The sequence below is a fragment of the Hyaena hyaena genome, unplaced genomic scaffold (assembly GCF_003009895.1).
Source record: "Hyaena hyaena isolate Hyena2069 unplaced genomic scaffold, ASM300989v1 scaffold_0, whole genome shotgun sequence".
In the NCBI taxonomy this organism is placed as follows: domain Eukaryota; kingdom Metazoa; phylum Chordata; class Mammalia; order Carnivora; family Hyaenidae; genus Hyaena; species Hyaena hyaena.
Window position 1 is genome coordinate 4,686,208 of NW_024080632.1, and position 27,651 is coordinate 4,713,858.

At 41.7% G+C, this 27,651-nt stretch overlaps 1 protein-coding gene across 1 annotated transcript; it reads right to left on the minus strand.

The window, feature by feature from the left end:
• Window positions 1-5,473: 5,473 nt before the first annotated feature.
• On the minus strand, window positions 5,474-27,262 carry ANAPC7 (anaphase promoting complex subunit 7). The gene is made up of 11 exons (XM_039241085.1): window positions 27,075-27,262; window positions 22,973-23,159; window positions 19,288-19,407; window positions 16,024-16,135; window positions 15,329-15,482; window positions 14,434-14,576; window positions 12,401-12,518; window positions 11,515-11,711; window positions 8,832-9,056; window positions 7,983-8,133; window positions 5,474-6,345 (listed from the first exon to the last, which is right to left on the minus strand). Exons 1-11 carry the CDS (start codon window positions 27,173-27,175, stop codon window positions 6,156-6,158), a joined length of 1,698 nt encoding a protein of 565 aa, XP_039097016.1. The 5' UTR covers window positions 27,176-27,262; the 3' UTR covers window positions 5,474-6,155.
• Between the last annotated feature and the right edge of the window lie 389 nt (window positions 27,263-27,651).

Consider the following 27,651-nt stretch of genomic DNA (forward strand, 5'->3'; position numbering starts at 1 on the left):
CCAGGCTCAGCAAAAGCAACAGCATAGGAGTGGGAAGTGGCCTGGGCTTGCGAGGATGTTGGGAGTCAGCCTGTTTCAGCCTATTAAGGATGAGGCTTCGTTTGGGCACCAGCCAGGCTATAGGGCACAGACGTCTCTCAGAACAGATCCCTGCTTGCTACCACTCCCACTCAGTTCCTGGACAAAATCCCCACTGTCTCAGGGGACTGACACGGGAGATGGGCCGGTGGGCCAAGCAGGCAGAGGTCATGGATGGAAGATGATCTTGCAGAATTAAATCTGTCAATGAGAGGGGCTCAGGGCAAATCTGTTAACTCAGTGCCAAAAGAAGTCCAATCTACAGGCCAGAGGGCAAGGCCCATGTCCACAAGGACACTGATTCCCAGTTTAGCTCGGGGAGGCTGTTGCCCTCTCAAATGTCCCACCCAGGCCTTGAGTGCTGACATTCCTGCCACAAAGCTCTGCACACCCAACAAAGCTCGGAGATGGAAGCAGACACCCTCTCTTCCAAAGGAATGTGGAGCCACAGAGAGGCTAAGAGAGGTACCCATGGCCACCCATGGCTAATGACAGATTATGGACCTGAGGCTTCCACCTAGTGATGTAGAGGCTCTCCCTCTGAGAGGCTCAGTCCTCCTACTGGGGAGAGTAGGATTCCTCCAATGGGGCACAGAAGGAAGGATGGGGACTCAGGATACAAGCAGCCAGCAAACAACCCCACACACAATAAACTTCATCAGTCTTCTTCAGCCCTAAAGCAAGTTAGATCTGACCTTAATCCAGGAAACACTCCCCAGGCTAGAGCCAGGAAGAGCTGTCCTATGGGGGAAGAGGCTCCAAATCCCAATGGCCCAAGAAAGCAAAGGCAGACGCCTTGGCAGACATCACCAGAGTCCACCATAAAATCTCAACTCCAGTGAGGAAAAGCAAGGTGGCAGTTTCAGAGACTAGAGAGCTAACTTGAAGCCAATAAATGGAGTGACCCCCTCAGGGGAGGTAGGATGGCCAGAGAACACCATAGGGCCAGCCTTGGCTTACAGATTTACTGAACAAAGAGAGGACCAGCCAACCAGACCCCTTAAAAATTCTACAAGATTAAACACTATCACTCCAGCATCCCCCTCCTGGGAATTTACCCAAAGAAGAAAAAAGCTGTGAGCACAAAGGAGGTCACCAGAGGATTGTTTATAAAGAGACAGACACTGGAAGATTTAAGTGACCAACATGATGATGTTGCCCTGGACTGTCTGTCTGGCAATCTTTAAATGCAGCAAGGCTGAGGACCTTAGTCCATTTTCTCTTTATGCCTCAGGGGCATAAAAGATGTGCTAACATAAGCAAAGGGCCTGCCTTGTGGCTTAGCCCAGATGATCACTCAAATACAGCTCAAGCAAATAGAAATGATGGAGTATGTATCACATCACATCTAAAACTGGGAAAAGAAAAAAAAAAAAACCACTTGACACTGGTACTGGTGAGTGTGCAGGAAACAAACACCCCCACCTACTGCAGAGCAATCTGACAGCGTCCATCAAAGCCTGAAATGCACATACTCTGAGACCCAAAGACCCAGAAATTACAAAGAACTTGACCTGTTTGTCTTTGGAATATTATGCCAAAGCATGTTCACGACAGTGCAGACTATAATAATTATATACAGAACTGGAAACAAGTGTCCACCAACAGCAGAAGAATTACAGAAAACTGTTCCATCCGCAGAATGAAATTCTGTGGAACTGTCAAATAAGGAAGAGCACACTGACACCACTGGCAGGAATTTCTCAGGAGTGACAGCATGACCACTTCACTGTAACTTTCATATACACAGACCATTAAGTAAAAGTTCAAAACTGTTTTCCTACGGTAGTACTAGAACATTTATTTCGTAGAGAGACTGGGATTCAGTAGAGATTGGAAAGTGAGATTTTTAATTTTATACCTTTGAACTTTCTAATGTGTACATTTATATAACACATATAATTACAAATACATATTTTAACGGGGCATCTAGATGACAGGACTACAGGCCATTTCTTTACTGCTGTTAGTTGTATACATATACGTGTAAAAGTATATATATGATTTTGTATATATACATAATTGCATATATATGTATGTATATAACTCTCTCTCTAAATACATATATATAAATAAAACTTACCATCTTCACCATTTTTCAGTGTGGTGGCATCAAGTATATTCATTCATATTGTTGTGCAAGCCATCTCCAGAACCTTTTAAACATTCTAAATGGAAACCTCTCCCTGTTAAAACACGAATCCCCTATTCCCCCTCCTCCTTCCAGCCTCTAGTAACCAACATTCTACTGCATCTCTATGAATTTTGGCTCCTCCAGGGACCTTACTTAAGTGGAATTAAACAGCATGTCTTTTTGTGAGTGGCTTGTTTTGCTTAGCATGTCCTCAAGGTTCATCCACGTTGTATCATGTGATAGGATTTCCTTCCTAAGGCTGAATCACATTCCACTGCATATGTACACTGCATTTTGCATATCCATTCATCTAACAAAATACACTTGGGTTATTTCCACCTTTTGGCCATTGTGAATAATGCTGCTATGAACACGGGTGTGCAAGTATCTGTTGAAGATCCTGCTTCTTTTGGCTACGTACCCAGAAGTGGAATTGCTGGATTATATGGTAATTGTTTAAACTTTTGAAGAACTGCCAGACTGTTTTCCACAGTGGCTGTGTCATTTTACTTTCCTGCTAGCAATGCATGAGGGTGCTCTTATTTTTAAACTGTTTTCTTTTAATGGCTGCTAAGGAGACCAACTTGTAGGCTTCTGGCTTGTTCCTAGTGTTGCTGATACTGTGTGGTTTGTGAAATAAGTGACATGTTCTGTGTTGCCAACAACTGACTTCTTCCACAGCAATGAAAAACCCCACACACCTAGTAGTGCAGCCCGAGCAGCTCAAAAGCATCTAGACAACAGAAACCTGCCGTTTTGTGCCCCAAGAGGGAATGTGGGAGCTGGTGCACACACACCCCCAGCCCGCCCCACCATCAACTGCCCCTGGGCAGAGAGAAGTGGAAAACCTTAGTGAGGCACTTACCTCAATGGGCCCTCCAAGTGCCAGGGATCCCTGGCTGGCCTGGCTATGGCCATGGTCCCCAGAGGACACGGTGAGGTGCTTGTTGAGTTAGGCCTGTCTGTAGCCAACAGAGAATGCAGTCACCACGCAGTAGGCAGTGCCTGTGGTGTCACGGCTGGCCAAGCAGGTCTAGGCACGGCCTCCAAAGACCTGGTCAGGCAGTTGTACGGCAAGGCCCCCACAGGCCTTCTGAGGTTAAGCCTACAGCTTCTGGACCCTCAAATCCCCACCCCCCAGTTTCTGAACATTTGGACCATGGAATACCTGCATCAGAATAGTAAATCAGAGTGGGAATGATTGAAGATGCAGACTCCTGGGCCTGGGCCCTGGCTTTGAATTCAGGTTTGATGCTGTGCCTGGTAATTTGCATCACTGAGAAGCATGTTCAAATTTGAGAATTACAGATTTGGATAAAAGCTGTTCTCATTCTGAGGAAGAACTCCTTGGCAAGAGTGTGGCTCCCAAATTAAAGCTGGCAAGGAGAGCTCCTGAGAAGCTCCTAGCATCAGCCCTGTAGGACCCATATCTGCCAGGTCCCTGGCACATAGCAAGAGTGTGGATTGTTGAGAGCCCAAGCCAAAGGGCAGGGAGCACCCTTCCTTAGGACCCTGCCTCCCCACTTAGCTGTGCGATCTCCAGGAAAAAAAAAGAATGCTTTGGAGTGATCCCAACAGTCCCTAATTCCCCAGGGGAAGACTGGCAGTATGGCATTTACCCTGATAATGGTAATGGGATACACAATGGGCACCATACTCAACTCCTTGTGAGCTTATTTAGTCTGCAGCCCAGAAGATATGGGAGCCCAGGCCACAGAACCTAACTACTTGGCTCCTGACCTGCAGCTCTGACAATGGGGGAGTAGGGACTTTTACAAGGCAGCCTGATTCCACACCAGTGCTATGAACAAGCTGGAAGCACTTGGGGTGAAAGGACAGGATCAATTAAAACTTTCCTCTCCTTATTGGTGTGTGAAACTCCAGACACCAGAAGGTCTGTGGTGACTGTAAGCACTTGGGAGGCCATCACTTGTCAAGATGTTTCATCTCCTGGAAGGTGATTCAACGGGACAACCAGAGCACTGGGCAGCCTGATTCTGCCCCTGCTTCCTGGAGCTCCCTGCCCTCATAGGATTTTTTTTTAAGACCAAGTGATAGCAGCTATGCCAGGTGAGATCTTCAAGTCACACTCCTCCTGTTCTTTGATGTGAACCAAGGTTTTCAATCCCCTATCGGGTATTCTCAAAATATAGCTTCAATCGCCTTTTCTAACCTGGTTGTGATGCTGAAACGGTCAGGGTAGAACTGCTGGAGCTGCAGGTGGGAGGGGCCGGATGGATCCAGCCCAGAGTGCTGGTGGGATGGAGGTGCCAGGGATGTTCCAGGGACTCCTAGCAGAGCTGAGGACCAGTCCAGAAGACAGGAATATGCTGGTGCTGACTGCCTGGGCTATGAGGCACATCCTGACCCCATGGGAACCTCAGGGGGAACAGTGACAAGCCTGACATGCAGAAACATGTAGGCTGGGTGTGGCCGGCCTTCTTCACCCAGCCAGGGGAACGGCAAAGAGGTTTCACCTTTTCTCCCAACGCACAGACTGGTTAACAGCTGCTAAGAGGCAAGGCGAAGGCCGTGAAGCTACGTCCAGAGCAAGCACTGAGGCTAGGAAGCAGTGCCTTCTCAGGGCAGCACGCTCACCCGGAACAACCCCAATTGCTGGCTGGGCTCTTCAGAACTGCTTGATCAATTGGTGCTGCCCAGGCTTTGAGTCTCATACCAAAAGATATTTGAACTTTTTTGCCCTTGTATTTATCAGATGTTCTGAGCTTCTAAACTACTGTACACTTTCATGGTTTTTACACTTTAAGACAGAACTTTCCATTTACATCAAAATCACCAATTCTAATTTTGTTTTAGTGAGAATTTGGGGTTAGCGGTGCCATTCTCCCCACCTTCACCTCCAAGTTAAGGATATAGTGAAAAGCACGGCATCTGAAGAAACAAAGGTGAAGACAGTAAGCAAACTCTCCCAGCACCAAGCCCAGGGAAGGCGCCCCCTGCTGACCCCATGATAGAATGCTGAAACCAAACACTGACTTTAGTGCTTCTGATAGAACTGGGAAGAACCAGTCTAAAATCAGGCCAAAGACTCACCCCCAGGGGAATTTAACCAATCAAAAATGCAAATAGATGAATCAGCTCAATGTTACCTGAAGTTCCCAACCCTCCTGGCTCCCAACACTCTGGGAAGAATGGGAGTGTATTTATGGCAAATAATTCTGGGGCTGAATCAATGCACTATGAGAGACCAACAAAAGGAAGAATCTATAAAGGGCTTCCATTCTGATCAACCCAACACCATTACTGTACAAAAAACAGTTTTATTAGTTAATTACCCCAGGTGTGCCTCTGGTCATGCTCTAAGTCACACCTGTTTCTCAGATCCGGCCCAGGCTCATAGGCAAGTTACCAGATTAGCAAATAGGAAAATTGTTCTGCAAAATAGCAACTGTCAGCTTAAGGCATTACTAACATTGCAGAAGGAAGCAAAGTTACTAGGGAAGTTTGGACAGCTCAGGACGATTATTTCCGGGACAGGAAACCGCCTCTGAAAGGGCCAGCCCATGCTGCTGTCTGACATGGGAGAGGACACTTTTGCTCTGGGTGACAGATCACTCCTTTAAACTCACCCACAATGTCACAGACAAAACACTGTCTATTCCTCAAGCTTTCAGACTTAGAAATTAGTTATATAAAAAGCTCTCGGTCCCAGAAGCCCTGGCACATCTGCAGGCCTCCCAGAGAGCTCACTCGATCCTCCCTGGCTGGAGCAGGGGAGGACAGAGATAGATGGAAGGTTGATCAGGCTCAGTTTTTAAAAATGAATTCACTACTAGAAATACGGAGCAAGGGGCAGAGACCCCTGCTGCAATTACATGCGGAATCAATGTCCTCCCAGAGAGCGGGCTCCTCCGGGCTCCTTCAGTCCACGGAAGTGCTCAGAGCAGGGCAGGCCAGTGTGGCCACAGAGCTGCCGCCTGCCTCACTGCATGCCGAACCACTGCTCCTGGTCAGCCCACTGGGCCGCCTCACTGTCGCTGCCCTCCAGGTCCCCTTCTTCCCCACTCCCTTCCATGTCGTCCACATCCTCCTCCTGAGTGGCATCCGTGGGACTCTCCTCCTTCTCCATCTTCTGCATCCCCTCTAGAGACTTCTGGTCATTGGGGTCCAAACTAGGGGACAACAAAACAAAGGAGAGGCCTGAATCTCTGCCTTGCTTCTTGCTGGCTGATGCGTCATCTCCCTGGCACGGCAGTGAAATGACCACCCAGTCACAGAGAAACTGCTAACGCCTGGCCTCTCCAAACAACTCTGGTTCCACAGGCAGGATCGAGGGAGTCCACCACTAGAAGTGAAAAAAGGCGTCTTGTCCTAATTTTTAGAATTCTCAATTTGAGTTTTTCTCCACGTATTTCTTAAACATTATTAGCCCAGCATTCTGCTAGAGGAAGATACTAGATAACACAAATGAAAAAGCAGCAAACCACCGTTAACAGAAAAATTCAAATGTAATTTCTTAACAGTATCAGATTTTTAAGCTACAAAGTTACAAAAAATACTTATTTTTCTGTGAGTAAAGTTGTTTCATGTTCTTCTGACATAATTAACCATATCAGTATTTCAGCAGTCAATCAAATCATCATGCTTACCATGAAACGGATTTGTCAACTCCTAGGTTAGACCCCAGGACCCAAAGCTACACCCGCCCCTAGGCATTCAAGTTTAGCAGCTGAGTCATTACGCATGTCAAAACCCCCAAAGTTCAGAGGCTCCAGAACATTTATTTACTTGACTTCTAAGCAATTCTTCCTCTTGCCTTTGTGATTACCACCAAGGCCAGCAGGTGTCCAATCTCTAGCAAATCCCACCTCTAATGAGTCTTGTTCCTACTTATATAACTGTAGATTGATTTGTCACCTCTTCTCTGAAAACTTCCATACAGCTCTCACCCACACTCAGGGCTCCCAGCCCTATGGGCTCGCACCTTTCCTTCTAGAGACTGCTATGAAAGCACTTAACATGTGGCACCGATCAGTCTGCACGCCTGAGACTGAGAGCTCCCGGAATTGCAGCATACCCAGTGGTTACTGAGATGCCAGGCACATGAGTGGTGCTCAACTGCTGAACAAATGGATATGATCAGACTCAATTAAAAGACAGGCCTTCACCAAACTTTATAGACACAGAGACAACCCTCAAAGAAATCACTTCTATGTTAAATAGTAAGAATACCACTATTTATTTAATATTTACTATGTACCAGGCACAGCACTAGGAGCTTTACAAGGAATAATAATTTAATCCTCATTTAATCATGTAATACCTAATAAGGTAGATATAGACAAGGAAATCTGTCAGTAACTTGCCCAAGATAACAGGTGGTGAAGGTAGTATTCAAACTTCAGAGCTTAAGTTCTTAACTACTACAGTAGGTAGAAACATGGGAAAGTACTTACAATACTTTGATTTGAAAAAGCAGAATATAAAATATATAATAACTACATATACCCTATAAAAATATGTTTATGCATGGGCAAGGCCAGGAAGATGATCTACACAAATAAAAACAGATGATATAGTGGTGTGGGCTGGTTAGGAGTGAAAACAGTTCTTTAATGTTGCTAATATGTTATGAAATTATTTTTTTTAGAAGTTATGAACTCACAAATAACTCTTCTACCATTACTATCATTACTCTGTTTTCAACCATGGGCACAAAAGTGTGTGTGTTTCCAGAACAACTGTTACATAGTTCCCTGCCTCCTCTACCCCTCATTGACCTTCCCCCCATGGGAGGCTAAGTGCCTACCTTAGTGCTATACTATATTGGTCCATTGCTTCCTGATACTCATTGACAGCTACAAGGAAATCTCCTAGGATCCGATGTAGGACACAGTCACTCTGATTAGCTAGTGCGTTCCTCAGCAAAGCAATTCCATCTTCATATTTCTGTTCTCTGCCTGAAAAGAAAAAGACCCTCATTTTCCTACTTACACAACATTTTGAAAATATACTCCCATCTCAAATCATATACACAAAACCACAACAATGATCACAATCCAACAATTTGTAAATGTCTTTAAGAGAACAGTGCTGTGGCAGGAAATAAGAACAAGCTCATACGAATTCCTCTATTAGGAAACGTACAGCCTGAGTTCTGATTTTTAAAAATATACTCTTAACCTAAGTTCAAATAAAAGGCTAAAATGCATTTTATTTGCCAAACTAGCCCAAACCCAAGACTTTATCACACACTAGGACAAAAAAACAAAAAAAAAAAAACAAAAAAAAAAAACCCAAAGCTAAAAGGAAAAGTCCTAAGCAAATCCAGATGGGTCAAAAGAGTTCAAGCTGGCTAAAACCAGTTATATTCAGCCCAACCTAGTTCAGGACCACCAAAAACAGATCAAAATAAGCTGAACAGGTACCAACCAAGTATAGCTGGTTTGAGCCACTAAAAAGTCAGTCACTGCCAATCCAAACTGGTTTAAGCCAGCTACATTTGGTTGTGCTAAATAAAAACTGAATTCACGTGGACTCAAACCTACTGTTAAAAGTATACATCTGCCTGGTCATCTGTAACCAGCTGGGACCAGAGAATCCAAATGAGATCAGGTTTTATATAATTAACGACAAAAGGGAAGTAAGATACACTTACTAAGTAGTTCTGCTTTTTTCACCACAGCCTTAATGTAATCCGGCCTTTGGGTCAGGGCTTTATCTAATAAAGTTTTGGCTTTCTCCTGTGTCACTGGGTCTTCAAGACAAACAGTGGCTAAAAGAGTAAGGGTCTGTGCATTTGCTCCTAGAGTTTTGTAAACGTTGTTAGCCATTACCATTGCTTCACGAATACTGTTGGAAGCTAAATAACATTCAATGAGACCTGAAAAAATAAAACAGAAAGCTCAACCACATTACAATTCCAAGCAATGGTTCCACTCTGACAGTCTTCCAAATTGCAAACCTTCAAAGTTTCAGACAAAGGGCAGGCCAGGGGAAAACGCTAATGATGAGATCAGACTGGAGAGTATGCTGATGGAATAACAAGTGCTCTTCCCTAGAGCACTTGAGGGATGTGGAAAAAGGCTGAATGCACTGCAAAGGCACCTTTAGTTAGCAAAGGAAACAAACAGACATAAGTAAACTGAAGCATAGGGCAGCCCAGCTGAATGTTAGAGGAACAAACATGACCCTAATCATTACCTGAAACAGAGATGACTCGGACAACAAAACCCAAGGTTCCACTGCCCCTTAATGAGCTCTTAATTTTCAGCTGTGTTCAGTCACCTTCAGTCCTAGGCTTACCTGGGAGAGCTTCTACAGTTCCAAGTGAATGCCTAATTCTACAAAACTACTAGTTTGGCATAGTTTTCTACTAATGGACCTAGGGAGCAACCTAAAGAGAAAGGACAACTTTTCATTTGAAACATAAAAGTTATCTCAAAACACATTTGCTAAGAGTTTCCCTAACCTAGATGGGAATAACTTAAGCAGATGGACCAAATACACAAAGACTGGCAGCTCCTGCCTCTTATCATACCCACCACAAGATGCCCTATGGGGACACTTCAAGCAGAGTCAACTCTCAACTCTTCTTGCCAAGAACTTGAGAGCAGAGGAAGTACTTTTTGACGCAAAGCACTCATCAAAACAGAAAAACAGTTTAAACCCCAAACCCACACATCCCTGGCAGATTTCTCTGCATACTCCTCCACCCTAGAACCATTTATAATATTTGTGCACATTCTACCATACACTATGGTTACTTAACCAGAAATTACCTAACTCTTCAGGTCAATGCGTTAGATTCCGAACACAGCTGTTTGCAACTACTTATTGAGTAGTTTTATTTCCCTGCTAAAGCCTCCAATGGATTCAGAAGGAAATGGAAAGAACGTGCTTCACTAATCCAGTGCCTCCGCCAATAAAGGAAGCTCGGCTGGAGGTTGGAAGCAGCACTGGACAACATAATCAGTAACCCTGATTCAAAACTCCAAATGGTAGTTTGAGCGCAGGGAACCCACAAATCTGGCCTGCAGAAGGTCCTCCACCCCCAGTGACTCTGGCCATCCCCTATCCAAACATTGTGGAGTTCGTTATTCAACTGCATTCCTAGGCTCTTGTGAAATAGGCATGCAGCAGAAAGGAACTAGCGTGACAAAAGCAGCTGAGAGGCTGGGGAAGTTAGTTTCAGAATCAAAAATTTTAAACTGGAACCAAAAGCTTAGTTTACTGCGGATGCTTTAAGAATAAATCCACAATAGGCATAGCTCTCTGAATATCTAAGCAGATTTGTTCTTTACCCCAACTTCCAAATTTTCTTTCTCAAATCTAAAACTCCTCTTCCTGTTAAGAGCAAATCACTCCTAGACTCCGGGGTTTATTTTTAAATTCTTATAAAAATATGCTTTTGGAGGAACTGCATCTTGTAAGATCTATTTTAACATCTGTGACTGAGTCACCAAACGTTGCTGAAACTGGCACAACTCCTTTGAACTCCTAGGGTCAGTTCACATGTACTTAAAATAGTGCGTAACAAAACAAAGTTTGACCCTGATCGTGCCCACTCAGGAGGTCACAATGAACAGACTAGTTCCCACAACCAACACTGTCATATGGATATGGAGTTACCCCATGAGTAGTATTTCTGGCCCGAGGTAAGACAACTGTTAAAAAAGACACAACCAGGGGCGCCTGGGTGGCTTAGTCGGTTAAGCGTCCGACTTTCGCTTGGGTCATGATCTCGCGGTTCGTGGGTTCGAGCCCCGCGTCGGGCTCTGTGCTGACTGCCAGCTCAGAGCCTGGAGCCTGTTTCGGTCTGTGACTCCCTCTCTCTCTGACCCTTCCCTGCTCACGCTGTCTCTCTCTCTCTCTCTCCTAGAAATAAATAAAACATTAAAAAAAAAAAAAAGACACAACCAAGCGATCTAGCATAGTGCCAGCACAGAGATTCACATTAAGGAGTGGGCCATGTTTGAGAAACAATCAGAAATAGGAGGAAAAAACCTACCCCAAATACATCCTCACCAAAAAACAGAAAAAAAGAAAGGGAAAAAAAATTCTGAAGTTCCTGTGAAAGCCCTAAATGCCTAAAGTAGTGATTCCCAAACTTAACTGCATGTAGGGATTACCTGGGATCTTCAAAAAAAAATAATTCTGGTGCTTATGTCCGAACCACAATATTCTGATTTAGGCTGTACTGAAGTGACCTGGAATCAGGATTTTAAAAAGTAACCCCAGGGAACTCTAACGTACAAAAGGGTTTGGGAACTGCTGGCCTAACAAGACCTTCCATCCCAGTGCTCATGCCACACACTATTCATCTATATTTTTCATCTTACCTTCATAACAATCTAAGCGACAAGGTGCAAGCCGTATAGCCTCCCGAAAGTGGATTATTGCTTCTTGGACTCTGCCCATGTTTCTAAGTGCTGCTCCCTTAAGTAGCAAAGCTTGAACGCTATTACTATTCAGCTGAATGGCCTTGGCTCCTAAATAGAGAGCCCGAGAGTAGCGTTTGCTATAAAAGCTATGACACCTGGAGAAAAAAAAAACAACAACCAATGTTACCGAAGAGAAAATGGTAAAGAAATTTCATCTAAAAACCAAACAGAAGGCCCTCTACATGATCCTTATTACAAACCATTACAGCTTTAACCTAAGATATTGGGGAAGGGAGGGGGACACACACACAAAAAAACCCCACCTATTTTCATTTTTTCAATTTTATTTATTTATTTGGGAGGGGACAGGGAGAAAGGAAGAATATTTTAAGCAGGATCCACACCCATTATGGACCCTGACACAGAGCTTGATCTTGCCACTCTGAGATCATGAGCTAGGCCTAAATCAAGAGTCAGACGCTCAACAAACTCTTGATATGGAAGAAAAAATTATAGAAAAGAATCTGGTATCTGGATATGTTAATAGGTGAGAGATAGAGAATTTGTAAAGCCATGGTAAATAACAAACCAGCAGCTCCTGACCTGTTCACTGATGGCTTCCAGTGCTGAGCATGATGCACAGTCTCAGTTGATACCTAACCCATGAAAATCCTTATTTTCCAAATGAGAAAAGAGATTTGGAGAGGTAACTAATATATCCAAAGTCAAAGGCCTTGATCTGAATCTAAGTCTGATTATCTCAAAATCTATATTCTATTTGGGAGGCACCACAATTTCCAAAAGATGTCCTGAAAACCGGAGAAAAGAGAATGCATAAACATACCCAGAGACTACCCAGGGTTCTGCATGTTGATCAGAAATATTGAAAAGGCGGCAGCCAAGGTTCTCCACATCTTCTAGCCGCCCTTCTCTTGCCAGGAGGTAGCCATATACATCCATTCCTAGAAAGGAAGAAGCTTTTTTAAAAAGCAGCTCCTTTATTAAGGAGCAGCAGCCTTCATTAGAGCCCCCACTAAGGCCCCAGTTCCAGATGGGTCTGAGCCCTTTCCACCATCATGAGCTCCTCCCACCAGCATTCCCAGTTTCCTCCAGAACAATTATTAAAAAGACAAAACACACCCAAAAAGTTTAAAAACCAAAGGAGAAGAGGGACACCTGGGTGGCTCAGCTGGTTAACTGTCCAACTCTTGATTCCAGCTCAGGTCATGATCTCACAGCTTTTGAGTTGGAGCCTACCATCAGGCTCTGTGCTGATGGTGCAGAGCCTGCTTGGAATTCTCTCTCCCTGCCCTTCGCACGTTTCCCCCACCCCCGCCCCACCCCTGCTCACTCTCTCCAAACAAACAAACAAACAAACAAGCAAGCAAGCAAAGGAGTAAAGGAACTACACCACAATTTGAAAGCCTATTATTTTGGGGTACTGTTCATCCCTACAACCTGTGGCATGATATATAGCTATCCAAACTCATATCCAGAAAAGGCCCAAAAAAGGCATGAAGTAAGTTCTCTTTTCCAAGAGGCCTAGGCATAGTCAAGAGTACAAACTTAACATGCCAGGTAGTCTCAGAAAAAGTTAGCCTATTCCAGAAAAAGCATCTAGTTCTTTCTGGAGTCCAGTTGATTTAAGATCACCCCACTCCCTGCTTATTCCCACTCATGTTCTATAAAAAGGGTCCCATGCTTGCTGTCACCCGTCTCTTACCACCATCACCCCCATCCCTTGTTATCCCTTCAGACTCCCAGGAAAATGCCTCTTATGTTAAGATCACTACAGCATTCCTGCTGACCCCCAAACTCGGGCCTGAGGTTTCAACTCCAAGCTGCCAACTACTGCCAGACTAGTATTTCTAACACACCATTTTTATCATGGGCATAGGCAGCTCAGAGGAGAGAAATAAGCACTGAACAGGAGGGAGACCAAAGGCAAATGAATTCATCTTTCTGGATCTGTTTCCTCATCTTCCTGCTCTGTTGTTTTCATGGGTTAAGAGTCAACAGAAGTAACTATTTTCACAAGGCCATTATTTTTCTGATGGCCTCTTTTGGGACTTTACAAGCAGACTTCAGCCTATCCATCAGACATTATTTCCCACTACCCATCACTTGCTGCCAGTCACTGGACACTCATCCTTTGGAAGTCCCTATGGCTCACTCCTTCAGCTATAATCTTTCAGATCAATGATTTTTTGTTGTTCATTCCTAATCACTTCCCTTTCTTAATGTCTGTTCATTTACTCCCTTTTGACTACAGTAAGGACACAGTGAAGCTACATTCCCTAAAAGGACAGTATGGTTTTGGGGATGTCATCCAAATTCCCAGTCAGGCACAACATAAATTTATAAATTATAAGGAAGGGATATCACCCCTCCCAAAAGAAAAAGAGCCAAATAATGATCTGTCTGGAGACGACACTTGAAATCAAGCAAAAACAACTGCTCAAAATGAATTACCCAAGTGTTAGAGACATGTGTCAGGACCTTAAAAAAGGTAAAAGGCTGCTGTAATAAGTTCCACAAATTATTTATATGAAAAATGGTATCAGAAGACCATGCCATATTTTCTTTCTTTTCTGATCCTCCCCTCTATAGCCACTTTCACCCTGCCTCAAGAATTACTTACCTTTTAAATAAAGCATTTAAAAAAAGAAAAAAGAAAAAAAGGGGCGCCTGGGTGGCTCAGTCAGTTAAGCGTCCGACTCTGGCTCAGGTCATGATCTCACGGTGATCTCAAGCCCCGCGTCAATCTGGAGCCTGTTTCAGATTCTGTATCTCCCTCTCTCTGACCCTCCCCTGCTCATGCTATCTCTCTTTCAGAAATAAATAAAACATTAAAAAAAAAAAAAAAGAATTACTTACCTTTTATTAGATAAGGATCCAACATCTGTGCCTGTTCAAACTTGAGGACAGAGTTTTTATTGTCTCCAGCTCTGAAGTACAGATCTGCTAAGCTTCCCAGAAGGTCCACGTTATCTCGCAATAAGGACTTTTTCTCTAGTGAACTTTAAAATATTAAACATTGACCCTTAACATCTATTATGACTCCTCTTAGTTGCTGAATCTGGGTGGCAGGCATAAAATACTATTTTCTTTTGTGTATATATGACATTTTTCATAATAAAAAATTTAAAACAAACCATATACACTAGATTTTCTCATTCTGAGCTTACGGTTTAAAGAACATTATGTTGGATAAGAAAGCCAATATTCAGAATGAGCAGAAATCTGTCTCACTACCAAGAAAGAACTTTTTGGTTACAGGTTTTCAGAGGACCACATGGTGTTAAATGTAATGTCATTCACAAGTGAGTGCTACTTAGTACTCAACCAAATGATTTCATGTAACACTAGACCCAGTCTCTTGTCCTTGGACTTTACTTACTTAACTAGAAAGAAAAGCTCACTCCTAAAGATACAACCCAAGTCAGATGCTGCAATCTATGCTCCTGGGGTGTCCAAAACGATGTTCGTCCAGATTTAAGCAAGACACACTAAGGCAGTCTGCTTTGCAAAGGTTGCCACTTTTGCCAATACAGAGCTGAACCTGGTCAAAGTTTACATTTAACAAGTCCTCAGAGCAGAGATTCTTACCCTTAAGTATGTTAAGTACGTTAACAGACTAAGAAAACCTGAGGACAACAGGCTACAACACCAAGCGATAAGCATCCTATTTCTATTTTGCTAATTTACATACATCAGATCTCCATATAAGCAAAGGGCCTCAAGAAAACTGAATTAACTTTGTAGCTCTCACCAGATGGTATTGATTGCTCTCGAGTTGTCACCAGTGTGCACAAAAGCATATGCTTTGATCCACACAGAGAGCCAATCCAAGTTAGGCACAGTCTGGATCACATTCATTGTCATCGATGCCACCTCTGCACCTTTTACAGAAAGGGACAGCAAACCTAATCCAACAGAAAACAGGAGAAGTAAGGTAAGGCATAGCACTCCTCTTCTGCAATGCAAGAAGTAATAGGCTACCCTTTCCATGGACTACAAGGTACCCTTACCCGATTCTAAGCAAAACACAAATGGGAAAACAGTGATAATTTAATATTTCTTGATATGTGAAAAATACATGACAACAGTAATCTACTGGATCACTCTCTGGAAGTTAGGCATGGGCAAATTTTAATGTAGTTCTCAAGACTGAGAACTACCATCTCAGAGTAAATACTCCATAGAAATAAGCTGAGAATGGGGCGCCTGGGTGGCTTAGTTGGTTAAGCATCCCACTTTCGTTTAGGTCATGATCTCGCGGTTCGTGGGTTCAGGCCCCGCGTTGGGCTCTGTGCTGACTGCGGGCTCAGAGCCTGGAGCCTATTTCAGAGTCTGTGTCTCCCTCTCTCTCTGACCCTCCTCTGTTCACGCTGTCTCTCTCTCTCTCCTAGAAATAAATAAAAATATTTAAAAAAAAAAAAGAAATAAGCTGAGAATGATCTGTACCTAGAATGGCATCGAGGGCTAATGGGCACTGCCTCAGCACTTCCTTATAGCTGGTGACTGAAGGGCGCTCCTGACCAGCCTTCTTGTACAGATTTGCCAGCATCATGTTTATCTGTAATAAACAAAAACACGAGACAGTAAGATAAGCGTATATTGCAAAGAAAATATCTCACCACCAATTAAGCCCTGATTTTTTATCAGGACTATTCTACTTTTTATTGGAAAATCTACTAATCTACTTTTTACTGGGAAATCTACCCATAGCTCTGTGGAAATAAACAAAGACCAATCCCATTCTTTAAACCAAAGAGGAAATTACTACCTTTGCTTTTCCTATGTCCTCCCATTTCTATGAGGAAAGTCAAATTCCTCTCACTTACCCAAACAAAAGGTCCAGTAATATCTAGACCAAAGATACTGCCTCTAGAAACGGGAGTAATATTTATTTGAGAAATGTTACAGAAATCTAATTACCTTGATTCTTTCTTGATCTTTAGAAGATGAACTACCTTAGAAGTGCTCAAGTTTACATACTTTAAATGCAATTAATATCAAGGCATAAGAAAGAGAGGAATTCTTAACATAGTTTGTTAAGAAATACCAGATGAATTTTCCCCAAAAAGGAAATGACAGACAGAGTTACATACTTGGCTTCTGACAGTTATTCTAGCAGCTAGACTCTAGCCTTTCTAACACTTAAAGCTTGGACCTATAGGTACTATCTGATTCATCAAAGTAATGCTACAGAAGTCAAACTCTAAATGACCTCTAGAGGTGACAGTAACCCAGAGGTTAGCAACATCACTTAAATCCAGAAAATGCATTTTTAGCACAATTCAAACATTTAACTCAGTTCTATTAAAATAACGCTAAAAACACAACAGGGAAAATTTGAGAAAACCTAAAAGTTCCAAAGAACATAGAAGTTACAGGGAAAAGTAAATGATCTTCTTAATAGTACAGGGAGAAAAAGAGAACATTCCAATTTGAAATTAACAGATCTTAAACACAGCAATTTTTGCTACATCATTAACCTAAGGAAGCAGTCAACATGAAGACACAAAAGAAAAAAAGCCAATCCCCAATCTCTTCGGTTATTTGTAGCCTGGTACGCCAGATATTTACTCAAAAGAGTGGCTCTGAAGATGAAGAACATCTGTTCCAATTATATTAATCCATACTGATGATTCAAACAATGAAATAATGAAATACTAGAAATAAAACTTTATTTGGCCTCAGCTTTTCCATTTTAGGCTATGTTGAAAATGCAAAAGAAAATACTTAAAGGAAAACTCCAGTATTGGTGTCAATACTTGAAAAGAATAAAAGGTTAAATTTAAGATCCTTTCTTGACTGCTTGTTATTAACAAACTATGACCAACAGATCATCTGTCTCAACAAATATGAAAATTCCCTTTAAACTACCTGTCACTTCAAAAGAATGAGTTTTAAGTACTATCTATGAGAAAGTCATTTCTTTTTAAAACGGATCCTTACTTGAGAACATCACAAAGCCACATACCACCAGTTATAAACGCAAGCAGTCATCATTTTCTAAAAACTGATTGAGAAATTTTATGTTGATAGGTTTACTTTTAAAAGTTGAAGATTTACCAAGATCTAATAATCTCACACTGGAATTTTCCTTTAAAATGTGAAGAAATGTGTGGTGGTGTTTACCATACATTAACAGACGTTCATTTAGACGTATTTTGACTCACTTCCTTGTCCTTTACACAGACTGAGAAGCCAGTTAACTCCCTAACGGACAAGAAAGAAAAACTGTAAATATTATAGGTTTATGTTTGAGGCATACATCTTTGTTTGTTCCTGGCTACAACAGCTCTACAGAATGAAGGATGTACTCCTAACAAATGTGGGTTCCTTTAGTCCCTCTTAAAATGATGTTGGATACCACAAAGCTGATCTTATTTGCCATTACTCATTTTCAAAAAATGTCCCCACCCTCAAGTCATTAAGGAGGCAAATATGGTACATTTCCAATAAAATAGGAAACAGGTATCATTCAAAGTTTATAATCAAAATGGTATCTTCCAAAAGAAAGACACTCCTCACAAAGGCAAAAAAAATTATACTTGGAATAAGACTGCATAGGGTATCAGAAAACAGTTTAGCATATAGTATCGAAGCTTATTATGAAACAGATTATTCTAAAACATGCTTCCAAATATTTTTAATAGCAGCCACTACCGTAAAATAAACTGGGGTAATAGCTTAGTTTTAAAAAACTCAGAAAATAGTAAATCCTCACTGAGGAGATATATAAACACGTTATCAAATTTGACTGGTTACTTTTAAAACTCAGCAACACTTAGGAGAAAAAACACCAAATACACCACCGCTTAGATTCCTTTTTTTTTTAAGGGCAGGAGGAAGTACACAGGCATCTTACATATAAAATTCCTTATCATTAAGCACAAGCTGCACAGAACAGTTCTTCAATGAAGTGAGGAAGGCAGGCGACATGAGAATACATGGTAGAATATTAACCGCTGATGTGAATTCAATACTAAGAGCAAAGATTCTCATTGTTCCCCTAAACGGGACTTCAAAAAACCCTGTAATCAAAGATGCCCAATATAAACTTCTTACAGAATAGTACTTTAAAAAGTATTCTTTCATATATTAACTTATTGTTCCAAAAGTTAGCAGAGGAAAGTATTATTAATCTCATTTTATAAATGAAAAAAAGTACAAATTGGTAACTTTCCCAAGTTCATACTACACAGTTCACAGCTTGTATGCCTTAAACTCAGACAAGATCTTTTGATTTCAGTTGGTGTTCTACTCATATGTTACCAAATCAAACACAAATATAAATTTCACATACAAATAAATACATAATGATCTTGAAGTCCTGGATCTTGAAACCAAAGGGATTAATAAACTCACTGATATTATCAAATGGGGACACCTACAGAATGCAAAACATGAGATTCTTTAAAAAGTACTGTTACCACCTGGAACCATTTGCAAATTGCTATATCCAATGGTAAGAAATACCAAAGAATGAGCACTTGGAGCATTCGCCAGCTATCATTTTCATCAACTTGAATTTTCAGGGTTTCATAAGAAAGTAATTCTTCTATCTCTCTGAACCTCATCTATTCCAATTTCAGGGGAACAAAGTGAGTGAAGAGTAAAATGTTCAGATGGACTCCCTAATGCATGGAGAAAACATGGAGGAAATGGGCTGGAAGGACCGGGTAGAAGAATATATAACAAATTGCCAATTCAACTTACTTTGGGAGTTCTTTGTCTTGAAGGGATCCCATCAAGAATAGCAATGGCATCCTTATCTTGTTTTAGCATTGTATAACATTCAGCCATTTTGTATTTCACTTCAATTTCAGATGGAAGACACTAAGAGACAATGAAAGAATTTCTTCAAAATATTACTTCAGCAGTAACATAGTTCTTCAAAATGTTAAACATAGAGTTTCCATATGACCCAGCAATTCTGCCCCTACACACGCAGCCAAGGGAGCTAAAAAACTACATTTGTACAAAACCGGCACACAAATGTTCATATAAACATTACTGACAGACAAAAAGTGGAAATAACCCAGGCGCCTGGGTGGCTCAGTTGGTTAGGTGTCCGACTTTGGCTCAGGTCATGATGTTGCAGTTCGTGGGTTCGAGCCCCGCATCGGGCTCTGTGCTGACAGCTCAAAGCCTAGAGCCTGTTTTGGATTGTGTCTCCCTCTCTCCACCCCCCCCCCCCACTCACACTCTGTCTCTGTCTCTCTCAAAAATAAATAAACATTAAAAAAAATTTTTTAAATAATCATTTAAAAAACAAAAAGTGAAAATAACCCAAATGTTCATCAACTAATGAAGAGTTAGATATAGGAGAATTAATAATCACACAATGGAATATTATTCAGCAATAAAAAGGAAAAAAACAAAGAACTGATTCATACTATAACATGGATCAAATCTGAAAACGTTATGCTCAAGTAAAAGAAGCCAGACACAAAAGGTCACATATTGCATGATTCTATTCATATGAAATGTCCAGAATAGGTAAATCCATAGAGACAGAAAAAGGTTAGTGATTCCCAGAAGCTGATGAGATAAAAGGCACGGAAGTTTTCTAGAGTGATGAAAATGTTCTGGAATCAAAGTGATGTTGGGGTGCCTGGGTGGCTCAGTCGGTTAAGTGTCCGACTTCGGCTCAAGTCATGATCTCATGGTTCGTAAGTTCAAGCCCTGCATCAGGCTCTGTGCTGAATGCTTGCTCAGAGCCTGGAGCCTGCTTCAGATTCTGTGTCTCCTTCTCTCTCTGCCCCTCTCCCGTTCACACTCTGTCTCACTCTCTCAAAAAAAAAAATGTAAAAAATAAATTTTTAAAAAGTGATGATAGTTGCACAATTTTGTGAATATACTAAAACTCACTGAATTGTTCATTCCTGTGACGTAAAATATATCTTAATTTTTGAAAAATTCCTTAAAAATTAAATATAGAGAATAAACTGATGGTTACCAGAGGGGAGGGCTGAGGGGATGGGTTAAAGAGGTGATGGGGATAAAAGAATGTACTAGTTGTGATGAGTACAGAGAGATGTATGGAAGTGTTGAATTACTACAGTGTATATCTGAAACTAATACAACACTGTATGTTAACTAACTGGAATTAAAACAAAAACTTAAGAAAATTAAAATATGAGGTAAAGAAAAATTCCTTAAAAATTAAATGTATTTTTAAAAAAATTTTAAATGTTTTTTAAATTTATTTCTGAGAGAGAGAGCGAGCGAGCGAGCGAGCCAGCAGGGGAGGGTCAGAGAGACAGGGATACACAGAATTCGAAGCAGGGTCTGGGCTCTGAGCTGTCAGCCTGATGCAGGGCTTGAACCCATGAACCATGAGATCATGACCTGAGCCGAAGTTGGATGCTTAACCGACTGAACCACCCAGTCATCCCAAAAATTAAATTTAATTAACATGAATGGTTTAGCATGGTGCTTGACATACTGAATGCTCAAAAAGTTAGCTACTTCTATAAATGACCCTATGTGGCTAACATACGTGATTTCCGTTCAGGGTCAGAAAACAGACAAAATCCTGGGGTGCCTGGTTGGCTCAGTCGTTGGAGTGTGCTTCATTTCAGGACTGAGAGTTTAAGCCCCACATGGAGTCTAGAGATTACTTAAAAAATAAACTAAATAAATAAAAAGAAAAAGAAAATACAGTAAACCCTGACAATCAAGCTCCTTAATAACAAAAGTCAAAAGATTTTATATAAAGAGAAAAAAAAACAAGATGAAGATTTAGAGGCTTAAAAAAAAGAGCAACTATATTAATTTGTCTTTTTTCAAAATGTGGAAAAATACAAAGCAGAAAAAACATGACTTATAATTTCATTCCCAGTTCATCTTACTGACATTCCTTTTCAATATAAGTTGCATGTATAATTTAAACTTAAAGACAGGGTCAAATTGCAAAGTAAAAATTCTTCTCTCTCTAAAGCTTTCCACCATTATGGGGCGCCTGGGTGGCTTAGTCGGTTAAGCGTCCGACTTTCGCTTAGGTCATGATCTCGCGGTTCGTGGGTTCGAGCCCTGCGTCGGGCTCTGTGCTGACTGCCAGCTCAGAGCCTGGAGCCTGTTTCAGAGTCTGTGACTCCCCCTCTCTCTGACCCTCCCCTGCTCACGCTGTCTCTCTCTCTCTCTCTCCTAGAAATAAATAAAACATTAAAAAAAGAATTTTTTTTTTTTAAATAAAGCTTTCCACCATTAAATTTCTTTCCTCCTATACACAAAATCCTTCATGCATAATACATATATTTTACATACATATACACACACACACACCATATATAACAGATATACATATATGATACATGTCCTTACTTCCTTATATTAACATTGATTTTTAGCATATATATTAGGCATACACCAGGATACATTTATATATCTATAATCTATCCCCTTTGAACAAAGAGAATTGAACAGATTTCTAAAAATCTTATTTTTCTTACTATTATATGTAGTTATTTCCAAATCAGCAAGTGCACCTCTATCTCATTTTTCATTTCAGTAACAGTTCTGTCATATCCCATCTTATGGCTATACTCTAACTTAACTAGACTCTACTGATGGATACTTTTGCTTCCAGTTTCTTACCATTACAAACAATGCTACAATAAGCAGCCTTAGTTATACACCCTGTAAACCTTCTGTGAGTTTACTATTAGGGTTAATTTCTAGTAATTGGATGTCTCCATCAAATCAGAGGACTGTATGAAATTACAATTTTTCCCTTCATTTATGTAATTATAAGGCAACCAAAACTGGCAGGAATCCTTAGTATTTCCCATAAATTTCCCTAGGTATTCACAATCCTAATAAACGAGTTACATTTTAAAAGTTATACTTTATTTATTTTTTATTTTTTTAAATATTTTTTAGTTATTTCTAGGAGAGAGAGAGACAGCGTGAGTAGGGGAGGGTCAGAGAGAGAGGGAGACACAGACTCCGAAATTGGCTCCAGGCTCTGAGCTGGCAGTCAGCACAGAGCCCGACGCGGGGCTCGAACCCACGAACCGCGAGATCATGACCTAAGCGAAAGTTGGATGCTTAACCGACTAAGCCACCCAGGCGCCCCTAAAAGTTATACTTTAATTAAAATTATAAAAACAATGAATTTTGAGTTCTGTTTGTATAAAAGGGGAGGAACAATGCAGAACCTTGGTGAACCCATATAATTTATATTTAACTCCATTTTTAGATTCATCCAAAGTGAATTTTGCACTCTTCCATCTAAGTGATTTTTCATCTTTGTTTCTCCAGTCAGCTCTCCTTTAAAATTATTTATTTTTTCCATCCTCTACGTCTAGTCTACAGTCTCATAAATTCTTTCAGTCTCTCACTCTCAAAAAAAAAAAAAAAAAAAAAAGGAAAAGATCACACTTCCATCTCCATTTACCTGACTTTGTGGAGTAGATGCGGAATTACCAGTTGAAGGTCTCACTTTTGAAGTTTTACTTAAGGCTTTCTTCTGCTGCAAAGCCATGGTATACTTACTCACAGCATTCCGATACTCTTTATCATGAAAAAGAGAATCTGCGTGATACACCAAGAGCTGGTACTTCTGGGATGGGGAGAATAACTCACTAGAAAACAAAGAAAATACCCACTACATGGGTTATTTTGAAATGTTAGGCAGAACACCCTCCTTAGTGTCCGCATAAGCCTAACATAAAGCCTTATATAATGAGTTTACAAAAAACTCAATGTGCCATAAATGCTAATCCCAAAAATGAGAGGCATGAGAGTTATACTCTACACTAACATGGTCAGCACATCCAGGAAATTGCTTTAAACTGCTCTATTTTAATGTTTTTCTCCTTTATATACTAAAAAAGTAATGATACCTCTAAATCAAATTCAATAATACACAGATATATGAAGAGAAATGTTATACATTTTTTCCTCCCCTTCCTTAGTCCAAGCCCTCGTAAATTAAAACCTGATATACATTCACACTTTCTTTTATTAACATCAGTTTTTAGCATAATATAGACAAAGGAGAAAAATCACAATGACTTAACTACTACCAAGAAGGGTTGAACAACCTGGAAGAGAGAAACCTCACCCTCTGAAACCTTTTTAGGAAAGTGATGAAAAGAGGTTTCAAAGGAACTGAAAACTTCAAATACTGAAGAAGGAATACTAAAATACTAAAGTATGGAAATAGAACAGAATAAGCCAATGGGATAGAGTGGGATAGAAAGAGGATTAGCTTTATTTGATGAAACTTTTTTTTTTCCTAATTTTAAATACTAAAGTAAACTTATACTAACACTAGAAGAATTCTTATCTCCTTGAGTTATAGGGATAAGGACAGTGTAAAAGAACCAACATGTTTCAAAACTGTTTCACTAATGTTAAACATTGCTCACAAGCATAATTGCTCAGAATCTGGCCACCATTCTTAATGGGAAACTCATATATTTTTAATTTTTTTAACGTTGTATTTATTTCTGAGAGAGAGAGAGGGCAGGGGAGGGTCAGAGAGAGAGGTCAGAATCCGAAACAGGCTCCAGTCTGAGCTGGCAGTCAGCACTGAGCCTGACATGGGGCTCGAACCCACAAACCGTGAGATCATGACCTGAGCCGAAGTCGAACACTTAACCGACTGAGTCACCCAGGCGCCTCGCAAATATTTTTGATCTCCAATTCCACCTCCCCACCACTCCTGACAAGAGGAATTTACACTTTTTTCTTTGACAAGTAAAAGCCATTTAAAATGAAACAACAGTCACGGTCAACTGTGTAAACAGTTAATTTGTCAAAAAAATGAAGGATACTCAAGAATAGGTACCAGAGATTTGCAGCTGCCAGGGGCTGAAGAAAGTGGGGTCAGGGGTGATTAGTAATAGATACAGAGTTTCTTGGGGGGATAATGAATATGTTTGGAATAGACAGCAGTGATGGTTGTACAACTCTGTGAACACTTAAAGCCACAGAAATGGAGACTCTTGGGTGGCTCAGTCAGTTAAGCATTCAACTTTTGATTTTTTTGGCTCAGGTCATGATCCCAAGGTGGTGAGATAGAGCCCCGCATTGGGGACTACTCAGGCAGTGTCGAGCCTACTTGGGATTCTCTTTCTCTCTTTGTCCCTCCTCCACTCATTGCTTTCTCTCTCAAAAAAATAAACTTTTTTAAAAAGAACACAGAAATGTATTCTTTAAAAGGATAAATCTAATGGTATGTCAATTTTATCTTAATTTTTTTAATCTTAAAAAAAAAAGGGCAGGTATGCTGAACACCGGATATAAAATTACAAAGGAAATTCAAGGACTAAAAGGTACAGTCCTGGGGTTCCTGGGTGGCTCAGTCGGTTAAGTGTCTAACTTCGGCTCAGGTCATGATCTTACAGTTTATGGGATCAAGCCCATGTCGGGCTCTGTGCTGACAGCTAGCTCAGAACCTGGAGCCTGTTTCAGATTCTGTGTCTCCCTCTCTCTCTGACCCTCCCCTGCTCACGGTGTATCTCTCTCTCAGAAATAAATAAAACATTTAAAATTTTTTTAAGGTTTAGTCCAGTTAGTTAAGATTTCTTCCAATTCTGAGAATCTTTGTATCTGCTGAGAAATAAGACTTGACAGAAAATACTGCTACACTCAAGAGAAAGCATTCAGATATTTACATATTGTAACACATATGCCTACTTATGCACCCATAAATTATGTCTGGAATGATACATAAGAAACTGTTAATGGTTGTTGCCTGTGGAAAATGGATATGGTAGGGTGAGATCTTGTGGCAAGAACTTTTAAGATCTGTATTCTAATCACTCTTAACACCTAGGGAGGTCAGTACAGTGCTTTGGTGGAGTAAGCACTCACGTGTTTATTGAAAGTGCTAAGGAACTATGTACAACCTCAGGGAGGTAAAACTGCCCAAATTCACACATGTAGCGGAGAGCCATGATGTCTAGACTTTGGTTCTTCTGATTAAGTCTTCAGTCCGACCCACCACAGTCTACTTGTGAGTGGCATAATTGAGTTTTCTACTCAGGCTGGACCCATCTGCATTTGGCCTGCTCTAGAAGCTGTCTAGGTCGGAAAGGAAAAGCCTGTTAAGTGCATGTCATGCAGCTGCTATTTTATTTCCACACGTGTGCTTCTGGACCTCACTCGGTGAGACCGTCATTTCACCACCATCCACTTAGTGTTGACAGTGAGGAGCCCTGGTCTCTTTCAGCCTTCTGTGTTTATTCTGGATCCTTGCAGTTGGTTTTGAGTGACTGGTCAAGGCACACTTTCCTTCGTGGGAATTTATGCACCAGTTAGTCATTACTCTTGGTTCTTGCGAATGTTACAGGATAATTAGAAGCAGTTTAACCCACCAACTAGACTTAGCCCAGGTTTCTGCAAATTAGGTTATCCGCATAACTCTTCTGTAGTTTTAATTTTTTACTGTGTATACTGCCAATTCAATAAGAAATTTAACAATAAATGATAAAAGGTCAGAATTCAAACCGACCTCCCTGAAGCTACGGAACACCTTCTGACCTTTATCAATTAAAAAAAAAAAAAAGAGTGACACAGAATATAAAACAGGGCAAAGGGATGGAACAATGAGGGTTGGGGACAATTCGGATGGTTACAGAAGCTGTTCTCTGGGAGGGATGTGAGAGCGGGCACCTGACGGAGGACACGGTTCGCTGAGGTGAGGACTCCAAGCCGAGCAGCAAATGCAAAGCCCTGAGTTGAGAACTGAGCTTGGTGTGTTCTAGTGACCGAAAGAGCCCGCGAGGCTGAAGTTCAGTGAGCAGAGGACAGGAGAGGAGGTCGGGGAGACAATGTTTGGTCTTGGAGGCCACGGGAAGGAATTTCAAGTGCAACGGGGGGAATTTAAGCAGGGGGGCAACGCGCACTCCAGGCTGGAAACAGCCCTGTGCTGCAGCCGTCATAAGACTCGAGAAAGGGCAGCTCTGAAAACAAGAAAGGGCCACTGCACGTCCTTAAAAAGGCGCCACTCCCACCCCGTCAGTCTCCCGTTTTCAGGGGTTTTGGAGGCCAGAAAGAGGCCCCTTCTGACACATTCAAGGGGGGGGGGGGAATCAATCTCGGATGGGGGACGAGGTATAAGACTGGGCCTTTCTGAGCGGCAGCGAGCGAGGAAACGTTCTTCGGGAAAAAGCCAGGGAGAGGAGTCAGCCCAGGGAAGTGACAGGCGCTCTGCCGGGCGACAGGTGCCTCAGGAAACCCGCCGCTCCCAACTTTCGGGAAACCCTAGCCAAGCTCGCCCTCAGAGCCTCCGCCTTCCATTTCTCGAAGCCGCCGCTCGCCACATCTCCCTCAGGGAGCTCATCCCAGCGTCTGGCACAGCGCAGAGACCGACTGAACTCAACTTGCGTTCCCAGATCGGCTCCGCCTGACGACGCCTTCGCTGACCGCGAAACCTCAGCTGAGGCCCGCGGTCGCTCTTCCCGCCAGTCCCCAGGCCCCCTCAGCCCCCGCTCCCAAACCGGAGCCACTTTCTCCTCAGCCCCAGGCCGCTCCCCGCCTCAACTCACGGGTTGTTATTACTCATTGTAAGTAACAAGCTGCTGAGGAGCCGCACGTTAGAGTGCAGCCCCGCGGCCGCCATGTCTCGCACGTGGTCTATCACATTCATCCTGCCCGGCAAGGCCGCTAGCAGCGGCGGCAGCGGCGCGAAAAGCCGGTAGAAGCTCCTTAGGGAAGACTCCAAAATGGCGGCCTCTCCGGGGTCCATCGGGTCCACAAGCAGCACCGCCCCCAGGAAAATAGGCAACTATTGAAGTGCCTGAGCAAAAAAAAAAAAAAGAAAACACAAAAACTCCGTTCCTTCCCCCAAACATCCTATGAAGTGAAATGCTCTGGTTTTGGGGTTGTTTTTGTTTTATTTTGTTTTGTTTTTAGCAAAAATTATGTCATCGTTCTAAGCTGCAAACTTTATTGAGGGCTTACAATGGGCTGGGGACAAAAGGCACTTTAGTATGAATACATGCTCAATTGAAATAAGATGGCTCGGAGAGAAACTTGTGTCTCAAAAATTAATAAAAACGTATGGATTTATTATAAATAAGTCAATACAGGTGACTTAGGGGAGAATCTCCTACAGCTGGAGTT